At 46.6% G+C, this 22,843-nt stretch overlaps 1 protein-coding gene and 1 long non-coding RNA gene across 2 annotated transcripts in view; one reads left to right on the forward strand and one right to left on the reverse strand.

The window, feature by feature from the left end:
* The window catches only part of KIF1A (kinesin family member 1A), a 163,993-nt gene that overhangs the window by 117,171 nt on the left and 23,979 nt on the right, over window positions 1–22,843 (forward strand). The window contains 6 exon segments of the mRNA XM_074297991.1: window positions 732–787; window positions 6,233–6,341; window positions 7,972–8,038; window positions 9,049–9,133; window positions 10,047–10,152; window positions 14,021–14,047. Of these exon segments, the coding sequence (XP_074154092.1) occupies window positions 732–787; window positions 6,233–6,341; window positions 7,972–8,038; window positions 9,049–9,133; window positions 10,047–10,152; window positions 14,021–14,047 (450 nt within the window).
* Window positions 10,147–22,843, reverse strand: part of LOC141560172 (uncharacterized) — a 43,945-nt gene continuing 31,248 nt past the window's right edge. The window contains exons 2-3 of the long non-coding RNA XR_012487644.1: window positions 15,539–15,599; window positions 10,147–12,585 (exon numbers count right to left, since the gene is read on the reverse strand). This is a non-coding gene — a long non-coding RNA (uncharacterized LOC141560172). The remainder of the gene's footprint in view (window positions 12,586–15,538; window positions 15,600–22,843) is intronic.

A 22,843-nucleotide genomic window follows, 5' to 3' on the forward strand; every position in this document is an offset into this window, starting at 1 on the left:
CTCCTTGAGAACAGAGATTGTCTGATTTTTGCCTTTCTGTCCCCAGTACCTAATACAATATATTTTCTGCTGTTTGTTGAAATGAGTTGAATTAATTTAAATCGAATTCTTTAAAGAAAATATTTTGAAAAACATTTGAAGAAAATAAATGGAATTGTTTCATAATTCTCATATGGAAGTAATCAAAGCAATGCTCTTGATGTTAGGAAGCAGCAGACAATAAAGCCCCTAGGCATAAATCAGTTTCTAAGCCTGACTGTTAGTGATAGTGAACAGAACCAGGAGCAAAGGGCAAAAGGTACAAAAAGCCAATTTGGGCTTGACACCAGGAAATACCTCCTCACAATGAAAGCTGTCCTAAAGTGGCCCAAATTAATTTAGGAGGGAGTGGGATTTCCCTCCTTGGGGGGTCTTTGTGCAGAATCCCAATGAATATGTCAATACAGAAGCAAGATACATGGAATTCAGGGTTAGACTCCATTAGCAGAGCAGGCGATGCAGGTCCAAGGATGGCAGGACTAGTGTTAATGGCCCCTTGTTGGGCATATTACAGTATGGATTCCTCTGGTGTAGGGGTCAGACCACAGGGCCAGAAAGGTCCTTCCCACTCTCAAATTCAGTGATTCTGTGATACCCTATCCTTAGAGATATTTAAGCTGTGCCAGTAGCTGAAATTTTCTTTCAAATCTCTAGATTATGTTTTTTCATGTGGCTCTCTTCTTTGTCCACAGTCCTCTACGACCTTCGAGACGCCATTTCCCTAGGGTCATGCCGCTCTCTAAACCAGGTTGGTACCATTCACCACCACCCCCAATTCCTGATCAGCCTCCTCCAATTCTTTCTATTTTGAGTCCAACTAGCCTTCACGTTGTAGCTTTTTCCCAGGAAGAAACCCATTTGGAATTGCATTATTATCATTTGACTGATTGACATGGTGCTCCATCTCCAGATAGAGTAACTAGTGGACTTGGGGAATATGGTGAGACATCCAGCTCCAGACAGAGTAACTGATGGACTTGGGCTATACAGTGAGACATCCAGGTCCAGATGGAGTAACTGATGGATTTGGGGAATACAGTGAGACATCTAGGTCCAGATAGAGTAACTGATGAGCTTGGGGAATATGGTGAGACATCCAGCTCCAGACATAGTAACTGATGGACTTGGGGCATACAGTGAGACACCAGCTCCAGAAAAGAATAACTGATGGACTTGGGGAATATGGTGAGACATTTAGGCTATTGGCTTATTTGCTTCCCCATTATGAAGGGTTCGTTAACATGGTGAGACAGGAATTGGGGGTTTGGATTAAAGAAAGCACTTCATGGATCACCTTTCTAGCATAACACCTTAGTCTCTCTTGCTTATTCTAAAAGTGTTTTCTTGGAGAAAGGATGTAGAAGAGCCAGTATGAAAAAAAAAAATACAGCCGAGACTGGGAAGCTGTTCAGGAGAGAAGAATCCAGGATGGATAGTTTTCTAGCTTGGGCAAAGTTTGTCCCTCCAAATTTATTGTTCCAAAAGAAATATTAGGTGTCCAGTAGAAGACCATATACCCTTTGAATGGTTCCATCTCATCCCAGTGATCACTAAGACTGTGATCTTCATTAAAATCAGAGCAAACTGATAAAGACCATCTGAAAATAGAATATCAGAGCTTGGCTTTCTTTGCCCCATAAGAAGTGCATCTTAAATGAGTCCCTTTCCTAGGTGAATCTCTAAATGAGAAGACCACAAATCTCAGTTTTCCAGAAAGTTTTCCAAGACTAGGATGACTTCCTTTAGGTTCTCTCCAATGCAGGTGATAGCAGCTATTTGGAAGGCAAAGGGTGGATTTCAGATGTAGAGCAACTGCAAAACAATGATAATCAGCTTCCCGAGAAATTGGAAAGCTTCACTGCTGTCCATAGTCAAGGAGCAAATGATTTTATCTTTCATTTGCCCGAAAAAGGCATGCTGGGATTTTTCTGAGGAGATATTGCCTAATTACCAGGGTGTGCATCCATCAGAAATAGGACATAATTTGGTAGACAGAGAATATTAAATTCTCTATTATAAATTTCAGATGTTGGTTAAGAGAGAAGAGATTAGGAACCCAGGATACCAGCCCCTCTGCAAGGACACTAACTTTTCCATCTAGTTTTCTTTGAGATGTAATATTTTTGCAGACGTACAAGATTAGACTCGGGTGGGAAAAAAGACTGAGGTTCTTCTTGGATGTATTGTACTTCTTTAAATACCTTCTCAGGCTGCCAAGTTGGTACTCCAGAAGAAGAGGGCTCAGTAAAAGATGGCCTCTGTTCTGCTTATAATTTTGTAGCATCCCCAAAATGCTCCCCCCCTTCTCACATGTCCTGTGGGGGACCCATGCTGTGGTCAAACAATGTTGGCTGGATTTTTTTTATTTTGTTTTATTTTTTCTTCCACACAAGATGAAGAAAAGGCCCTGGGACTGCTTGAGCATTGGATGCCAGGCACACTGGACAGGCGCGTGCTGAGTGTGCTCTCTGGGCACGCCTCCATAGCTATGAACATGGCTTCCTCCTTGCTGCTGAGAGAGGGCAAAGGGTCCATGGCTCATCCTTTACAGCCTATAATGGAAGGGGTTGTGAAGAAGGCTCAAAAACCCGGTTGGTGCCTTCAATGAGCCATGGAAGAGATCTCTGTGCTTTGCGATTCCTTCCATGAACATTTCTTGGGAAGGGTTTTGTTGCAGTGATTGGGAGGCAGGGTAGGTGGAAATCAGGGTTGGACTACATTCATGGAGCAGACCGGACAGGTGTCGGGGATGTCAGGATCTCAGGTGGTCCTTTGGGGGCTTATTGGTTCCTCTCTTCTCAACCCTGACTCTTAGAAAAAGTACCATAACATAAGATTCTTCTGTTGGCGAATGGTCTCTTGTCTTCAAGAGTAGTCCAACCCTGGTGGAGACTGATAAACTGATTCTTGAACTGTTGGGTGTTTGCTATTGCTCCCCTCTTCCTCTCCTTCATTCAATACCATTGGGACTAAACTGAGTTGTTCTTCCTTTCCCACTCCAAGGTTCTGAGTTTTCTCCTGGGATGGGGATGGGTTTTGATGCCTCAGATTTTTCTCTTCCGGTTCTTGATCTTGGATCCATTTCCTTCCATTCTCACTGACTTCTGGGAGTACAAATGACAGAAATGATCGTCAGACACTAATTCTCAAGCTCTTCTCCACTTGCTTGTCTCTGAGATGGATGGGGCATCTCCAGGTGTAGCTAGCTCTGGGATATAAGCACAAAATGAAGTCGTCTGGCCATCCTCCTTCTTCCTCCCCCTTCTTCTCATTTATTCTTCAAAACCCTCCATGCCTTCTTCTCCTTTTTCTCTTTTTTCCTTTCCCTTATTTGCATCTGTCTAGTCTTCTCATTGAGTCTCTTTCTCCCATATTTCTCCCTAATCTCCATCTCTCTCTGTTCCTCCTTTTCCTCCATCTCCTGTTTCCTCCCTGTTCGGGTGCCAAAATGTGAAGGTCCCGGCTAGCTCCTCTGAAAGGCTCAGAATAAGTCCTTGTCAGTCCTTGTCAGGATAAGCAAAAGTCCTCACCCATGTTGGGCGCCAATATGTAATGTTCTGTTGTCTCCAGAAACTGCCGATTGCTCTCTGGGAGGAAATCTGCTGTCTCAACTCAATCTCTCGGCCAGATTCTTCTTCCTGTAGAGAGTCCCACCAACTCTGACCTAAAGACTCCTTCTCCTCCAAAGTGCCGCCCTCTTTTATCCTCCCAGAGAATGGGTGTGGGATAACACAAGGGCTTGTGGGAAGATTACTTCTACCAATGAACTTGCTCCTTTTAAACATTAAGCTCCTCCCAAGAAGTTCAAAGGGGTAAAACTCCCTTTAAAGGCCCGAACTAGAGAATTAAGTACTGACTTAGCACTTAGTAAGAACCTAATATCTCATTATCTCATTCTTTCTGCTTCTCTTTGTATACTTCTGCCTCCCTTTCTATGCCTCTCTTTCTCTTTCTCTCTATCTCTCTTTTTGCCTTTCTCTCTCTCTCTGTGTCTCTCTCTTTGCCTCTCTCTCTATCTCTCTGTCTCTCTCTTTGCCCCTCTCTCTCTCTGTGTCTGTCTCTATACATATATATATAGTGTTTGGGAATGGACTGTGGCTGTCCCAAGGCCAGGGGCCTTACTCTGCCTCATCCAAGCCCCTCTGAAGTTTCACTTTCAAACTCATCTTTCTCCTGGCAATCCTTCCTCATTGTTCCAGAGCCTCCCGTTCTTTCTCCCTGATCTTGTCACACAGTCACTAGAAGACATCGGCCCACTCAGAAAAGAAAGGGACAGGATGGATTTCAGAGAAAACCTCTTCTTGTCCCTTTCTCTCTTGGGGTCTAGTCATAGCAAGATGGGAGATAGGAAGGAAGAGCACAGAGACACTTGACTGAACCTGCTTGTCTCAAGAACATTGCTTCCCATAACATCTCAATCACCCTCCATGGGGCCTGGAGGAGAAAGTAAGGCTCCACATGGGTCCCCATTGGCCAGGAAGCTCCTTCCCAAATGAGAATCTCTCCAAGAGGGCCTGGTGACCTAAAAGATGCCAGGATCATCAGGGATAGCTGTTTGGACTGACTGTATGAACACAGGCCATCTTTTCTTCTCCTGTGTTTGTATCCTCAACCCAAGGTGAAGGTTTGGCTGTGAAATTTGTGGTCAGAAACATAATAGAAAATTTGAGGATCTGGGGCAGCTAGGTGGTTCAGTGCATAGAGCACCAGCCCTGAAGTCAGGGTCAGGAGGACCTGAGTTTAAATCTGGCCTCAAACACTTAATATTTCCTAGCTGTGTGACTCTGCGCAAGTCATCTAACCCCAATTGCCTCAAGAAAAAAAAAAGGAAAAGAAAAGAAAATTTGAGGATTTTGGCCAAGCTTTGACTTCCTGCAGCCAACTCCAGTCAAATTTAAGTCTGTCAAAAGGGGTGAGGAGTTTTTGACATCACCCAGAAGTGGAGAGAGAGAAGTTGAGCCATGCATAAAAGCCTAGGCTCAGCGGATCTGGATTTAAACTCCACTTCTGCTATTTATTGCTTGCTTCATTTCTCTGGGCCTCGATTTTCCTCTATTTCAAATGAGGCAGGTTAGGTCAGTTGATATGAAGGGTGCCTTCCTGCCCCTATGATTATTCCTGGGTCTCATGAGAAGCAGGCCATTGTAGCAGACCATATTTGTCTGTCCAGCGGCACTGAAAGAATCATGACATTTAAAATGACAGAGATCCAATTTTCCCTTTTGACATATGAGAGAATCAAGCACCTGATAAACTGAGTGCCCAAGGTCACACAGGTAGGGAGCAGCAGACCAGGATTCTGACCCCAAACTCAGTTGTTGAACTGGGCCAAAGTCCAGTGGGACACCCAACACTCAGCCCAGGAGCTGCCCGAGTTGTATATCCGGTGACAAGTCTGAAGGTGTCCCCAATAAGTGCCCTGAAGCACCCTTCTTCCCTTGTGCCCCCTAGACCTCCCCCAAGTGATTCCTCACCCCTGCACTAGTCTCCCCTCCACCCAAGCCTCTGACACTGGGGACTGTGACCCTGAATCTTAAACCCAACTGGAGCATCCTGGGATCTTTTAAGTTCTTGAAAGCCAGGGAAGTCTAGAGAGAAAAGCTGAGGCCTCCATGGAAAGGCAATGAGAAAAAACTGGTGGAAAATTCAGCAGGTTCTAGATTGGAGCTGGATGTACACATATGCCTGGCACACAGTAGGTGCTTAATGGACATTGCTTAGTTGATTGATAATTGATTGGTTGATGTCAGTTCAAGTTCCAGCTACAGATATTAATGCGCCACGTTCTAGGAACAGAGTGGTAGTGGGCTATTCTGAGTGGATCCAGAGGACTGAGGAGGAGCTGAAGGCTTAGGGGAGGCAGTTAATGGTGCAGGCCTTCAAGGACTTGGGCTGTAAACTCTCTGAAGGACAGGAACCCCATGCCTTCTGTACTTTGATTTCTACTTCAGTCTTTAGCACAGGGCCTTACTTAATAGCAGCATTTAACAAGCATGCATGGAATAAATGATTCAAATCATTAAACTCCCTGACTTTTTGCCTTTGCCTTTCTCTCCCCACATACTGTGGGAGCATCCACTAATCCTGCTTTCTCTCTTCCTTTTCTGGGGGACGCTGAGAGAAGCTCCCGGCTTTAAAAGTGTTTGTAAGCTTTCGGTTGTAACATACATCTTCATTCTGTGGCTCTCCGCAGTGCCCGCTACCAAGCTGAGCACCCTCACCCGGCCCACCGCGGGACCCTGTCACTGCAAATATGACCTGCTGGTGTACTTTGAAATCTGCGAGCTGGAAGCCAACGGCGAGTGAGTTACCGTTCTCATTCAGAGGGATTCAGAAGTCCCTCTCCCAGTCCTTTTCTTGTAGAGCAAAGGGAAATCAGCCAAATGGATGAATCTGTTACTTTAGTGATGTGGGAATTCTTATCTATAATTCAAATCTCATAAATTTACAATCAGCAAGTTACTTCATTTCCCTGAACCCCAGTTTCCTCAAAAAATGTTAATAATGGGGCAGTGGATAGAGCACCAGCCCTGAAGTCAGGAGGACCTGAGTTCAAATCTGGCCTCAGACACTTAACACCTATCTGTGTGACCCTGGGCAAGTCACTTAACCCCAGCCTCAGGGAAAAAAAAAAAAAAAAAAGTTAATAAGTCTTGTCCCACTGCTTCCTGAGGTTGTTAAGAAGAAAGTCCTTTGTAAACCTTAAGGTGCTATGGACACATGAGACTAGATAGAATGTGATCTCCTATAGTACTTGTACTGTATCTTTGTGCCTTTGTAGGCTCAGGACCTCACAAAATATCTGGCACATAGTAGGTGCTTAATAAATGCTTGTTGACTGATTGACCTACCCGCCATCAAAGACCTACTGTATTATATTAAGAGATACATAATAAATTACCATGTATATATCGGATGCACAAATTATTATGTATTTTACTCATCTTCTATTTGATTCGACTAATATTAGTCACCAAGAAACTGAACCCCAAGAGGCTTTCCACATGCACTGAAAAAGGTCTTTTTCCTCCTTTACCTTGCCGTTGGCTGTCTAGCTATTGTTTTTTTTTTTTTAACCAATTAAAGACCCCTCCCCCAAAGTGGACAATATTCCTGGGCTTTATGCCAACTGGATACATCAGGGAATGTCCCACATCAACTGACCTGCTGCTCATGAGAAGGAAATACTCATCCCTACCAGGAGAGGGCCTAATAGATATTGGCTGGATTTAATTACATAAGGTGCATGAAGTGGGTAGCAATTTATGTGTCCTATGAATATATAATAATGTATCTATGTGTATTTGCATGGTGGGCCTGCAACCCACTGAGATTCTGATTCTGTCCCGGCCCCGGTCTAGTGAGGGCCTTTGTTTACTGATCGGGTTCTTCATCTACTTGATTTAGTGACATTCTATGAGTGTACCAGAGCACCGGATTTAGGTCAGAAGATGGGAGATGATGAGAATTTCCCTAGTGGTCCCAAGGCTGTTGTCAGGAATAGGAGTTTAAGGGATGGATTACAGGTGGTGGTGGTTGTTATGCTGTTATGGTAGCATAACAACTGAAGTCTTTGTTTTTAATACTAATGAGACTTAGAAACAAATCCATTTTTGTGGGCCTCAGTTTACTCACTTGTAAAATGCAAATGCCCCCTGAGGTTCCTTCCAGTTCTAAATCTGTAATCCCCTGCTCCTCTGAGCACTGGATACATTACAAATGGTGGTGGTGGTTGTTATGCTACTGAAGTTTTTGTTTTTAATACTAATGAGACTTAGAAACAAATCAGTTCTTTGTGGGCCTCAGTTTACTCACCTGTAAAATGCAGATGCCCCTTGAGATCCCTTCCAGTCCTAAATCTGTGATCCCCGCTCCTCTGGACACTGACTTGTGAAAATGTGATGGACTGTTCCATGTTCTCTTCTCTTCCAGCTACATCCCAGCTGTTGTGGACCACCGGGGAGGAATGCCATGCCTCGGGACTTTCTTGCTCCATCAGGTACTGACCTCTCTTGGTCCTGAGCTATCCACTCTCTTCTCCTCCCCTGCCCCAAACAGACTTCCTACTGACCTTTTTGGTCATAACCACAACAGCATCCTGTAGCATAAATCCCTTCCTAGCCCTGTACCATTTAAAGTTCTTATCAGTTACTTGGAAATAGATGTAGAGAATGACATTTTCCAGTATGAACACTAGGAGGGGTAGCCAATACATTAGCTGTCGGAGTCCAGGTCAAAAGAGACCTCCTGGATGAGTCAAATGAGATGAAATGTGTAACAAGGTGGGGGTCTTACACTTCAGAATTAAGCTTCAAAAGAATAAGATAAGGGAAGCCAAGTTACACAGTGACTCATCTAACAAGGTCCCCTAAAGCCCCAAGACCTTTTCAGACGAGTCCTTGCCTGGCCAGGACCAGAGAAGTTGTATTTAGCCCCACTGTATTTTACCCTGGTCAGTCCATACGTTCAATGACAAGCTGGAAAGTGCCCAGAGGAGGACAGTTGGAATGGTGGAGGTCCCTGACACCATTCAATATGAAGATCAGTTGAAGAAACGAGAAGAGTAAGGTAGGAGGCGTGGCAGCGACCTGCCTTCAGGTGTTTAGGGAGTTGCCATGTAGACAACGTGACAGAGTTCCATTTGGCTCCAGAGGACAGAACTAAGACCTATGAGAAGTGAATTTAGGCTTTGACATCAGGGGGAAAAATGGTGACCGGGAGAGCCGTTGCGATATGCAATGGCCTGTTGGAACACGCGATGGGTTCCTCCTGAGAAGGGCTTCAAGCAAAGCTTAGGTGGCCACTCATTGCGGACATCGTGGGACAGGTTGGCCCATGTGGCCACTGAGATTCTTTCCCTGCACCCGTTTCCTATCCCCCACCGGTAGAGGATAATGTCCCCCACAAGCCTTTTTCTCAGGGTTCTTGCCAAGAAATCATTTTGCCACAGAAATGTGAGTTGTTATCACGGTTGTTCTCTTACTTCTCTCCTTTCTCGATGAATCCCAGGGGATCCAGAGAAGGATCACGGTGACCCTGGTGCACGAAACCGGCAGCCACATCCGCTGGAAGGAAGTGCGGGAGTTAGTTGTGGGTAAGTTGGAGAGCTGTCCAATGGGCTAATCTCCACCTATGTGTGCTCAAGAGATGCATCCCACTCAAGTTGAAAGTCAAGCCTTTATAAAATAAGTACTAGTCTTGCACTCTCATTTCTGATAGATAGATAGAAAGTAATAGATAGATAGATAGATAGTAGACAGAAAATGGACTCAGAGTGGGAAAAGATCTGATTCCAGATCCTGAATCTGACATTTGTGTGTACCTACTGTGTGCCAGGCACTGTGCTAAGCCCTTTATGAAATGATTTCATCTGATCCCCACAACAACCATTGGGGGTAAATGCACATAAAGCAGGTAGGTGTCCTCATTTTACATCTGAGGAAACTGAGGCAGAAAGAAATTAAGTAACTTGCCTAGAGTCACACAGCTAGGATAACTTGAACTAGCCACTTATTTGCTCTGAGCCTCAGTTTTCTCATCTGCAAAAAAGATAATCCCTGGCACATTCCCTGAATCCCAGCATTTTGGGGGAAAGAATGATTCATAAACCTTAAAAAGCAAAGTGTGGATTCCTAGGTAGAGCCACGGTGGATAGATAGAATGCTGGGTCTGAAGGCAAGAAGACTCAGTTCAAATCTAGCCTTGGACACTTACTTCCGTGTGACCCTGAACAACTGCCTGCCTCAGTTTCCTCAATTGTAAAATGAGTATAATAATAGCCCTACCTGCTAGAGTCGTTGGGAGGATCAAATGAGATAAATTTGTTAGTCCAGTGCCTGCTCCTGTAGGTGTTTAATAAATGCTTATTTCCCTCCCTAAATGTTTTTATTATTGCCCAAGCATTACTATCTGCCTTGGGGCTGGGTCAGTGTCCCTGAGGATGAAGACTCCATCCTCTGGCGCCTGCTCTTCCCAGAGATAACCCGGACTTCTATTGCATCTCTCAGGGCGGATCCGGAACACTCCGGAAACCGATGAATCCCTCATCGATCCCAACATCCTGTCACTCAACATCCTCTCGGCGGGCTACATGCAGCCTTCCCAGGACGATCGGTGAGTTCTCCCTCCTGGGAGTTGCCCCTGATCTCGTCTCCGAGCCCCTCTGTTGGAAAGTGATCGAAGACCGCATGCATCCTGATGCTCCCCTCTCTCCCTGACGGGGGATTAGCCGGCAGCGGGGGATTCTCCCAGCAGCCTCCTCGCCCCTCTCCGTGAGCTCCTGCTGCTTTCAGAGCCGGAGAAGGCTGTGGCTGCAAGCCAGCTGCCTTCCAGAAGATGCAGCGGAGATCACTGAGAGGACCGCCTACTAACAGGGTCTTTTTAAATGCAAATACATTGTGATTGGTGGGGGAGGTGGCCTCTGAGCTGAGCCTGGAAAGGAGGTGGAGCTGAGGGGGGAGGCGATGGGCCACTAACAGCTTGCTGCCCCAATCCAGCACTGCGGAGCTGTCCAGCACCTGGTCAGCATCTCCCCTCTATTAACACTGAAAGCTGATCAGCCCATTCTCCAGCATCTTGCCATGAGTTGCCTTGGCTCTGCAGCCATTTCTGATCACCCTGGGTGCTTCTGGGCCATGTCAGGAGGAAGTCTCCTGTGGGCCATGTCAGGAGGAAGTCTCCTTGTGGGCTATGTCAGGAGGAAGTCTTGTGGGCCATGTCAGGAGGAAGTCTCCTATGGGCCATGTCAGGAGGAAGTTTCCTGTGGACCATGTCGGGAGGAAGTCTTGTGGGCCATGTCAGGAGGAAGTTTCCTGTGGGCCATGTCAGGAGGAAGTCTCCTTGTGGGCCATGTCAGGAGGAAGTCTCCTATGGGCCATGTCAGGAGGAAGTCTCCTTGTGGGCCATGTCAGGAGGAAGTCTCCTTGTGGGCCATGTCAGGAGGAAGTCTCCTATGGGCCATGTCATGAGGAAGTCTCCTTGTGGGCCATGTCAGGAGGAAGTCTCCTATGGGCCATGTCAGGAGGAAGTCTCCTTGTGGGCCATGTCAGGAGGAAGTTTCCTGTGGGCCATGTCAGGAGGAAATCTCATTTTTATCTTATTTTCATCTCTATCCTTTCCCTGAGAATCAGTCAGCAGCAGCCAGGAGCTGGTCACAGAGGCAGCTACAGTTGACAGGGCCAGCACATAGTAGAAAGTTAAGAATTGTTTGTCGGCTGATGAATCAATCAGGAACAGCAGTACAAAAGTAAGATAGTAAAGAAGGCTGTGGGTACAGGAACACTGAAGTCCATGCTACTGGAACCCCACCCAAAGGTTGCTCCTTGGGGATCCTTGTCCTCTGTATATGGCCTCAGCCCAAATTTGAACCTTTCTAGGAAATGGAGTTACAGGAAAATGAGGTGGGGGGGTTGAGCCTGGAATCATTTTTCATTTGTCTAAGTGACCTCAGATGGTTAGAGAGCCTCAGGCAGCCCACTTGTTTTGGTGAGTAGGAAAACTTTGTTTAAAAAAAGGCTTCACTTTTCAGGAAGATTTCACTGGCGCTAGAACATCTCCTCGATGAGGGCGTTTGGGGACTCCATGTGTATGGCAGTTTGGGGAGGCTTTCAAAGGCCTGATGCCTGGTTATCACAAAGCAAATAGAGAAAAAGAGAAAAGCTGTATGTAGGGGGACCAGTTTCTCTTTATTTTCTGGCTTCTTGTGTTGAGATGCTCGAATCTGCACCTGCTGCAAAGAGCTGATTTAGAGCCTCTTTGTGATTTTCCCTTATCCGAAGGTTTTGGGATGGAGATGGTCCTTTCTTACAATTTCCTGACAAAATGGCCAGGGGGCATTTCACTAGCAGGAGTCAGGACAGTGTAATGAGGGAGGGGAGACCCAGACTGGGAGCCCAGAGAGCCAAGGTCTGGGTCTGGGGGGGGGGGGTAACTGTTCAAGTCATGGCTTTAGCCATGTAGCCTGGCGCCTCCCCTTTATAGATGAGGAAGCTGAGGACCAGAAATGCTGGGACCTTCCCGAGTCTCCTGCAGATAGCAGATGGCCGAAGCAGCATTGGAACTCAAGGCCTACTGCTCTTTCTATCACACAATAGTTCTCTCTGAGACTCAGTTTCCTTATCTGGGAAATAAGAAATAATTCCCTCTGAGGTCCTATTCTTCGATGAGGCAACAGCCAAGTGTGAGGAAAGGCTGAGTCCTCTTGGGGTGTGTAGGGAAGCAGGATTGTCAAAGATAAACAAGTGATTGTGAAAGGCCAAAGGGGGATGAGCATCTGCCCTAGGAAAGACATCGAATGAGTTCATGGGACGGTTCTTCCTAAGCTGTTCATTCTTAATTAAACTGACTCCGATAAACATTCACTGGACCCTAACCCAATGCTGTTTGTAGAGAAGCTCCGGGGGAGCAGGGACAGGAAGAGCTAGTCCAGCAGCCTGTGGGGGCTCTCTCAGGGGGTGCAAATGAATTTATTCTTATTCTCAAGGACCAAGATCACCAACAACTATGTATGTGACTGTTCTCACAGTAAACTGGACTTGGAAATATGCTCTGTAAAAAAAAAAAAAAAAGAAGAAAGAAATATGCTCTATACTTCTACACACATTTACATATATACATATGCACACTATATATTATGTACATATTATTTATACACATACATACGTACACATACAAAAACATAGCCCGCAAAGGCAGGAGCCATAGGGAGAACCGATGGAATCCTGCACTCCCACGTTTGCAGTCGGGAAGCTAGAGATTCAGACACAACTTTGGACACGTGACGTGACTCTGGGCAACTCAGCCTCTCTGTGACTCAGTTTCCTCACCCATAAAAGGAAGGTCTCTCCAGCTCCCAGCCTATGACCTAGTGAGTCTGAATGGAGCCAGAAACCAGAATCTTTTGCAGAAAGAAGGGGAAATGAGTTTCAGGAGGACTTGGGAAAGAAGGATTTCTTCAAAAAAGTGAAGAATCCTCCTCTCCTTGGTCTGGTGTGAGGCTGGGCTGGGGCTTCTTTCCTTGGATTCCTGATCTCCACAGTTTCTGGCTCATTTGTGGAAGCCATGAGGCTGAGGGTGCAGGAGGACGGCTGGAGGACAGGGCTTAAGGGAAAGCGGGAGCTTGATTTTCCCCCAATGACTTCAACTCCCATCTTGGCTCCTGGGCGTCACTGGACATTCGTGCCAAAGGGCAGGTCCCAGGATAAACTGGCCCCTTTCTCTTTGACCCTTTCCCAACTTGAAAGTCTTAGCAGGAGGCCCTTTCTTTGGCCAGTCCTGAACTCCCTTGGAGCTGGTGGATGTCCCCTCTGTTTTGCCATAGCCCATGTCTGTTTCTCCATGAGGAATAGAATTCTAGCGTCCGCCTTCCTTCCCTGCAGCAAACTTAGGACTGAGTTGAGTTACAGGGAAGGATTTCAGCTCAGTGCACCTCAAGCTTGCTACTAACCAGAGCTGTCCAATGTATATACGCAAGATCTCCCATCGGTACAGGTCCCCAAGCCAAGGCTGGCTGCCTTGCTAGGGAAGTGGTAGAGGCAGTTCCTGCTCAGATACCATTTGGACCTGACCTCCAAGTTCCATCCCAAGCTCACTTGCTGAGCTCTGAGATCAGGCTGCCCTGGGTGGTGGGGAAGACCTGGGGGGAGAGCAGGGTTCCCATTCTTCTCAGGGCTTGGTCTAATGAGAGACCAAAGGGGACCCTAGGCCTTGTTCCCCACAGTAGGGCTGCTCAGCTTGCATTCTGCTCTGTGGCACCTTCCTGCCAGCCCGGAGGCTCTCTGCTGCCCTTTCCTTGCCATGGCCTCCTCCCTGAGGACCCCGAGGCTTGACTGTGCTGGGCTCCAGCTTGAAATGGGCCTGGGGCTGGGGGGCCAGCTTGCCTCCCACGTGTCTTCCCAAGCACCCCACCCGCGCTGTCCCCCGCCGCTCCCGCCGCCGGCCATCTGCACCCACACTAACCATATGATGTTTTGTGTTTCCGCAGGCAGTTTCTTGATGCGGACATGCCTAGGTATTCTTTGTTTCCCTTGTTTTTTTAATTTAAATCCCTCTTTTCCTGATTTTCCTTTCTCCTCCCTCCTTCCCCTTCTTCTTCCCCATTCCTTAGTTACCTATCCTTTCCCTCCCTGGTTATTTCTTTAATTTTCTACCCTTTGCACCCCTGAGACATTGGCTTTCCCACCTTCCCTTCTTTGATTCTTCAGTCATCTTTTTTTTTTCCATTTCCCCCCTTTAAGTTTTCTTTATTTTAAGCTGATTTCCTTTTATTTTCCTTTTTCCTTTGGGCTGATTTCTTCCCTCACTTTCACTGCAACTTTGCTGTTCTCATTTCTGCAGAGACATGCCGGCTCACTCTCTCCACACGCCTCCTCCCCCATCCCAAGCCCTTACCTCCCTCACTTGCCCTGGCCCCGAAAGGAGCGCTGTAAGACTTTGGCTGCATGCGAGGCTGGCATGGGCTGAGCTGCACATGGGCAGTGGGTGGGCCACTTTGTCCAAAAAAATCCAGATCTCACCCATGGCATCCATATTTTGTGGAGAGTGGAGAGAGGAAAGGAATTGGACAGTGGATCATCTGGGGGAGGGTCACTTTGTCCAAAAAAAATCCAAATCTAAGCCATGACATCCATATTTTGTGGAGAGAGGAAAGGAACTGGACAGTGGATTGTCTAGATAGGTGGGCGAAGAGATAGCCAGTGGAGCTCAAAGGAAATGATGGGTGAAGATATTAGCCGGGATAGGGGGAGACCTTTCTCATCAATCACAGATTGCTTGACATTGTCAAAAGGCCATACCCGATGTAATAATCTGTCGTAATCATGAGGCTACACAGCAGGGTACCCAAGGGACCCACAGTCCACTGAAATGATGGAGAAAGGGGCAAGAGGGCATTTGATTTACAGATCGACTCTAAAGTGGAGTTGTTTCCCCCAAACTAGAACGATTCTCAGCGTTGCCTAAGTGGAACCATCCACCTGAGAGATTAGAAATGGACTCTGTTCTCGTCCTTCTCCCGTTCTAGAGTATCTTTCTTTAAGGGCAGAAAACCTCGAGCTCCAGATCCCTTGATCTGATCTCACAGTATAGGAACAATCCTTCCTGCCACAAGTTCCCCATCTCCACATTCTATGATATCGGGGCTAACGTAAATAGAACAATTATTGTTAACCCACCTCGGTGTGCATTTAAGGAAAGATTATAAGGAATAAAAGGAACTTGGCAAACCCAAACCCCACCTGTTTGCCAAAAACATCACCTCTAGCATTTACCAGTATTAGAGGCACTGCCCGCCCAGTGAATTAATACTTTCCTGGGCTCCCTGGGTGTCTTGTCCATAACCATCCTCAAAAATGTTCCTTCATTAACCAAAGTGACAACAACCAGGAGAAAGAAAAGGGCAAAAGCAAAGTTAGTTTCTCATTCCCAAAAGGAAGCCAACAGAGGCTGCATGGCTAGTGGACAGAACCCCAGACTTAGGAACAGACTTAGGAAAGAAACTCACCTCGCTTTGTAGTTCGCGTGCCTGAGAAAGCCTTTGAACTTCTCTGTGACTTTTTCCGCATCTGGAAAATGAGAGAGTACAAATGAAAGGTTTCAAAGATCCCTTCCAGAAAAAAAATCGATAAATCTCGTGCCTCAGTTTACCTAGGATGAGAAAATGACTCCTGTTATATGCTGTGAGGCTATAGTAAGAAGACATTTAGCAGTCCCACCCTCTGAGACCCTCTTCCACGTCAGACTATTTCTGTTCCCCATTATGTAAGCCCATTTCCTGCTCTGTAAAAATGAGGGGCCTGGCCCAGAGGAGCTCACTGCTTCTTCTAGCTCTCAATGTGGGGTTGGGGGTCCCCCAGGTCTCAGTCCCATTGAAACCTAACTTAACAGTCAGGCTTTGGGGACCCCCAAACTGAGGGCCAGGTTGAGGCTCAGAGCTGAACCCGACCATCCCATAGGTCCTTACCCCACCCTGTGAACCAGCCAGGGAATGTTGGAGAGTGGAAAAATGCCCTGTTCTTGGTAAGGGCGCAGGCCCGAGTTCTAACGTGACCCCTGATGTCTGTTAATGGGGAGACCTCTCCAGGCTTGTTTCCCCTTCTGTAAAATGGGCCTGCAGAATCCATCTCACGGAGGTCCTTGGGAGATCTTGGAAGTAGTCAATCAATCAATAAGCATCTATTAAGTGCCTCCTATGCTTGGCACCAGGGCTACTAATTCAGAGAAGGAAACCCCCTGTCTCCCCTGGTAGTGGGGGGAAAGGCAAGAATGAACATTTATGATAGAAATAAAAAGTGGGAGTGCACAGATCTGTACTTGGAAGTCCAAGGCACTTTGAGGGGGGTAGCCAGTGGTGTTATCAGGGGGAAAGGTGGTCCTTGAACTAGGTTCTGAAGGGACAAAGGCAGCCTGGGACTGGAGGTAAGAAGACAAGAGAAAGCAGATGCAAAGGCATGGAGGCTGGAGATGGAGACCCATTTGTGTGGCCCTTGAGGCAGAGGCCAGGTTGGGAAGGGCTTCTCAGTTGATCCTGGAGGCACTGATTGAGTAGGGGAGCAGATCTCTGTTTAAGGAGACCCCTTGGAGGCTCCTAAAGCCTCCCCATCATTCTTATGTGACCCCTGGGAGAATTTTATCCCCTCAGAAAAACTAGACAAGTGCCAAGAGACTCTTGTCCAGTTCCTCAATTCAAAGATGAGCGGACTGAGTCCACAATGGGGAAATATGGGATCACTGGAGCATCATGAGACTCAGAAAGAAGGGGGAGTCCTGGTCATTCAGCGGGCACACTCAGACTTGGACTCAGCTCCTCCAGCCAGTGGTCCAGAGCTCTGACTATTCCACTGGGCTGACTTCTTCTGGTTCAAACTTAGTGAAGATTTCTCAGAAGCCGTCGCGTCCCAGGCAAGACAACGTCCTCCTGAGATGCTGGCTGGGCAGGCTCAGCCCTTCCAGGGGGCTCCTTGGGGAAGTTTCCTTCTTGCTGTTCAGAGAGCTATGTGAGGATGGATACGAGAAGGAAGCTTCCCCCAAGGAGCCACTACTTGTCATGAGATGCTGAAGCATATGCTGGTCTAACAAGCCCAGCAGACTCCTTGGACTGAGGATTAGTATAGAGAGCATGGAGCCTCTTTCTGTCACCCAAAGGGGCTTGTGGACGCTATAAGAACTGCAGCAACCAAGCCATCTCCATCCCTCCCAGGGCCCACTCCTCACCAAGGCTCCAGACTTCCCATCTGTCAATGAGCCGTCACTCTGTGACAAACTCTAGAGACCTGAGCAGGCGTGAGTGCAGCTGTTTCCTAACAGACAACGCCCCATATTACATCGCACGGGGTAAAGAGGGAATGTCTCGGGAGAAGTCTCAGATTTATTTATCGGATGCAAAATACCCTGTGACACAGAATCATCTTTTGAGGGCTAGAAGTCAATGGATCCAATTCCCAGCAACTGAGGCCCCGAGACAGAAAGGCAGAGCTGGGCTTTGGCCCCAAGTCTCCCAGCCTTGGTCTCTTAAGTTCTGGATCACTCCTGAGTGTTGCCAATGGCCTCATGCAGCTTGGCCAGGGTTGTGAGACCAAAGGATGCTGGTCCAGGAGCTCTTCAAGTTTCTTTGTTGAGATTGTGCACCTATCATCACCCTAATTTTGATTTGCTCCACTGAGCTGCCTAAAGAACAGGGAAAGGCCCCCAGGATCTCACTGTTTCCCTGACATTGTTAGTGGGGTGTGGGCAGTGAGATAGGGTTCAGTGCATTCATGGAAAATCTTCTGGGGCTCTCATTTCGAGGTCAGCTGAGGACTGGTTGAGACCCGTTAAGAGGAGGCCCCTTGAGACAGAACATAGGTTCTCATTTAAATCCTAGAGCTGGCTAGAACATTTAGACAAGTGGGGAGCAGCCCACCCCTAAATATCTCCCTCACCTTGGGAGCCCGGTACCTGAAGTTTTACCCTTCTCCCTCAGGGCCCCTGCCCAACATGCCAGAGTGCAATCCAACAAAAGTTTATGAATTTCCCACCATACCCCAAGTTTGGTCTGGACTAGGCTCTGAGTAAGCAAAAAATAAAAACAGCCCTTGTTTTCAGGGGGCTTCCATTCTCCTTGTAAATGGGAGCCCATTAAAAAGCCACTGCTACTTTATCATGGAAGGGTTTAACAGATCGGCTTCTGTCTCCAGCTAGAGGCACTCAGGGAGGTTATGACGCTGGGCTCCAAGGTTTGGGCTGAATTTCAGGCTGGAGTAATGGGAGCTACGGATGGGGAGTGAAGAGACTGAGTTTCAAGAGGGAGGTCTGCCTCAATTGTTGTATGCTTTAACCCAGCCATTCAGTCTTCTGAGCCTCTGTTTCCCCATCTGTAAAGTGATTCAGTTATACTAAATCCCCAAAATCATCTCTGTGAGCCTTGTGATATAGAAAACTGAGGTGAGGACTGCCCGAGACAAGCGTTATGTCCTTATGTCTGGCTCTCTGTGCCCCACTTGTGAGGGTAGTGTGGAGAGTCCCCTGGCTCTGTGGTCAGAGTGCCCAGCACCCATCCTGGATCAGACCTTTATCTACTCATAAATTTGAGAAATACTTTGGACACATGTCTTCGAGGCAGGCCATGAGTGAGTATAACACACACATCCCCATTTTATGGCTGAGGAAATGGAGGTTTAGTGAGAGGGAGTCACTTGCCCAGGTCACATTTGGGTGTCAGAAGCAGGATTTGAATCCAGTTCTTCCAATATCAAGTCTGACACTTCTTATTACATCACACAAAGCATCAATCCAGCACACTTCAGTCAACCTGGGATGTCAGAATCTCCTGATAGCTGGATGCATTTGCACTCAGTTGACTGCAATTAGCTGATATCGGACCCTCATGTGTTTTGAGTTTGTTTTTATGGCATTTCTCTACCCCTTATTTGTCATTTCCTGGGGGCTCCTGCTGCATTTGGTCTTTTTTTTTTTAATTATTTTTAATTTAAGAGGAAGTAAATATATTTTCGCCCTTATAAAAATATATCAGACAAATATTCATATTTATACAATATTTATATACATTTCACTAAATTAGTCCAATACTGCATTAGTTTAATTCTTACTTGAATGATCCAAATTTAATGGATAGAGTAGTACATACACTGGCTCAAAGGATTGTGGCTCAGTAGAAATCCATTGCTTCACTGGATAAGGAACAGTGGAGGGCCCCTATTTATCAGTGAAGTGAGGGTAGGAGGGTGAAGAGAAGAAGCTGGACTAGTTTGGAGTGAGACAGATATCAGGGTGAGTGAATGAGGTGGGGAAGTCAGTTACCACCTCCATAGGACAAATGGACAAGACAGAGACAGCTTTGACCCCAAGACCCCAAGTATTTGTATCTTCTGCTCAAAATGTCTTTGAAGGACAGCTGTCCAGGGCTGAGTGATGGCACAGAGATTAAAAAAGCGAAACTAAACCAATAAACAAAATAGAGGTGACTGCCACCAGGAATTCCAGGACATTTTGATGAGAGATTAAAAAAATAGAATTCTCGATTCTCTAATTCAAATATGAAAGTCAGACATATTAGGGAGAGAGAAACCAGTTGGCTGCTTTGGAGGTCCCTTCTGATTTAAGAGTTTATGAAAAACCCAACTCTTTTTGGATAATCCTGGAGAAAAGGGTCTTGCTAAGGATAGAATGCCCTGAGACAAGAGAGCCTGAAATAGTAAACCATAGAACAAATCCTGTCCCAGAGTTCATTAAAAGGGGGATTGTGTGTGGGAGAAGAATATGATCATCCGCTCTTCTCTGATGTGGTTGAAGCACGACTGACATATTGGTTTGGTGGACTTGGATTGGACTTTTCCCCCCTGTTCTGGATGACCCATTTTAGGTTGGACATTGATAAGTCAGGTTATGTAGAGGAAGATGGATTAGAAATTCTGCCTGCAAATATGGGCTGAAGGGGGAAAGGGTGATGATTTCACTTGAAGGAATGAACAGCCTCGATAGGATATAACATCTGACTTCAGATTTGGGAGGGCTGTTGGCACCAGAGCACATCATTAGGAGTAAAGGGCAGAAGCAGCAGAGAGCCCAGTTTAGCCGGGGGAAGCTTCCTAAGCCAAAGGTGGGATGGGCTGCAATGGGAGGAGTGAGTGTTCATGCCTTGGAAGTCTTCAAGTAAAGACTGACTTAGTAGAGGATCCTTTTTCAGGCTTGATTTGGTCTGGGAGGCCACAAGGTCATTTCCAATTCTGACATTTTGTCTTCTGTCTTATGAATAAGCACACTTCTCTCTCCTGGCTCCTTGAATCGACTGTTTTGTGACCCCTGCTAAATTCTTCACCACAGAAGGTCCTTGGCCCTTGGGCTCATGGACCTGATTGTCCATCGTCCGAGTCTTTGATACTCATTATTAGTATTGCTGTTGAGAGGCCTTTCTCCATGTTGGTGGTGATGGTGGTGGTGATGGGCGTCGACTCCTGAACATCTTCCTGTCTTGGAGTCGCTTTTATCCCAACCCCCCCAGATCTGATTCTGGCCCTCCAGGGAATGTGTACCTCTTTTAGCATGGCAGTGAAGGGAGGGGGGTAGTCCAGAAGGGCTCACTAAAGCTGAGATTCTGGATAGGGCCATGTGGATACACCCACAACTCCATGAACATGGTCCCAACTCCCCTCAGCTCTTTCCTCCTCCAACCGCCTTGACATGGCATGTGAATGGTGTGTCCAGATTTGGGACTTTGGGAAATAGGATGAAGCCATTTATCCTTAGGATAGTTTACCAAATCCGGCCATCTGTTGGTGCACGTTCTTCCACATTTCTGGCCACACCAAAATCCATGACTGGACACGGCTCACATTTTGTCTCGTACACACTTTGTGACTTTTTGGAGTTAGCTTCTTCTCACTGGACACCATTTGGACGGTGTTTTCTGACATTTTAATTTCTTCTGTGTGTGTCCGTGTATGTGTCCTGGGCTGCCTCCCACCTATAGCATTTCATTCGGAAATGACACTAGGTACAACCTCACTTTTCTCTTCCTCACCTGCTTGGTCCGTACCCTTCTTCTTTTGAATTTTTTGGTTTTTTAAATTTTTCCCCTGCTCTTTCTACTCTTGTTTTCTCTAAACCCCACTTTCCTTATAACCTTTCCTTTGGAACTCTCCACCCCCCTTAAAGTGATTCGTGTTTGACTGTGGTCCCCATCTTGGTTTTCTTTGTAGTTCCATGTCCCCGATTTGTATGAGACCCCAGACCGCCTGTCATTCAACTGTGACATCTAGAATAGACTCATGATCTAGCTGTCTGTGCCTCAATGCCCTTCCAAATCCACTTTGCAAGAACTGCTGAGGCATGTCCTTGGAAACTGGAGGGGGCTGATCCAATGGACTTTGCCAGCAGAGCCCGTTCTTCCTAAAGAGGTTTTGGCTGGGCTTGACTTTTGTGTTCTTGGTGACGGAATGTTGATGTGAAAGTGTTTTGGAACCACGTCTTCTTGAGGATAATCAGATGGAAACCAGGAAAAGGCTGGAGGGCTCTCCCAAGAGAACCTGGAGAATTTTCGAAAGCAAACCCTGGACATTTTGAACTGAGGCAAATGCATAAGACTAAAAAATACGACCCTCTCTTAGAGCTCCAGAGTGGGCCAAGAGTTGGGAAACCAAGCTATTTGGGAATGATGGGCTCACCATGATAATGACCTGGGGCTGGGAGACAGGGAGCAACCTGTCAACTTACAAGATATGATTGGTATCGGAAAACACCATCTCCCTCAAAAAATGGGGAGCCTTCAAAAGTAGTAATCCCGTAGTTTGGGTTAGCCATCAGAGGGCAATATGCATTGAAAGGATTGGGCTAAATGATGCTCGAGGTCCCTCCTGTCTCTGACATTGGCGATGCTGTGACTCTAGGCATATTCAGATGAGCCTTCTGGACAATGTCGATGGAACACCGACTCCAGGGCTTCCATCTTAAAGAACAGACACTGAACCTTTTATCAGGAATATATACCTAGATGCCAGTTTTACCTTTCCAAGGATTCATTTCCTAGAGTTTGAGCATCGTTCAATCAGTCAGTCAACAAACATTTATTAAGCACCTACTATGTGCCAGGCACTAAACTAAGCCCTAAAGATACAGATACAGAAATGAAAGAGTCCCTGCCTTCAGAAAGCTCTCAATCTAGCTAAAAGGAACGATGTATACATAGAAAAGCATACATAGAAGGTATCTAAGATGAATACCTTCTATACATACAATATGAAATGGAAGAAAGATGGACATTTGATGTGTGTTCTCTGAAGCTAAATGAGAGAAAAGGGCCGGACCTGTGGCAAGTCCTTCAGCTGACGCAGGTCAGCTCCTCCTCTGCAGCCTGGGATCGTACACAGGAGCCAAAGAGGAGAAATGATGGGCCCAGGATCAGACAACCAGTACGAGGCTGAGGTTGGACTGTGGTTTGGAACCCACATCTCCTTGGCTCTGAGGATGGCTTTCCACTAGACCATGCCACCTCTACAGTCTGATAGGAAGGACCCTAAGAGAGACAGAGAGAAAGACACAGACACACACAGAGACAGAGAGAAAGAGAGAGGCACAGAGAGAAACAGACAATGAAACATAGAAACAGAGAAAGAGAGAGACATAAAGACAGAGACACAGAGAAAGACAGAGAGACCCTCTCTAGGATGTGTTAGTGGGGACCTAGGTCAGAGAAGGCATCCAGCTGACGTTTCATTATGAAGAGAATGAAAGAAGAGAATGGGGCTCTTTAGACTTGGGATGGATTCTGAGCTTTTCAGAGATGGAATTCCCACTAAAAGAGAAGCCAAAAAGA

Source organism: Sminthopsis crassicaudata, chromosome 3 (assembly GCF_048593235.1).
Source record: "Sminthopsis crassicaudata isolate SCR6 chromosome 3, ASM4859323v1, whole genome shotgun sequence".
In the NCBI taxonomy this organism is placed as follows: domain Eukaryota; kingdom Metazoa; phylum Chordata; class Mammalia; order Dasyuromorphia; family Dasyuridae; genus Sminthopsis; species Sminthopsis crassicaudata.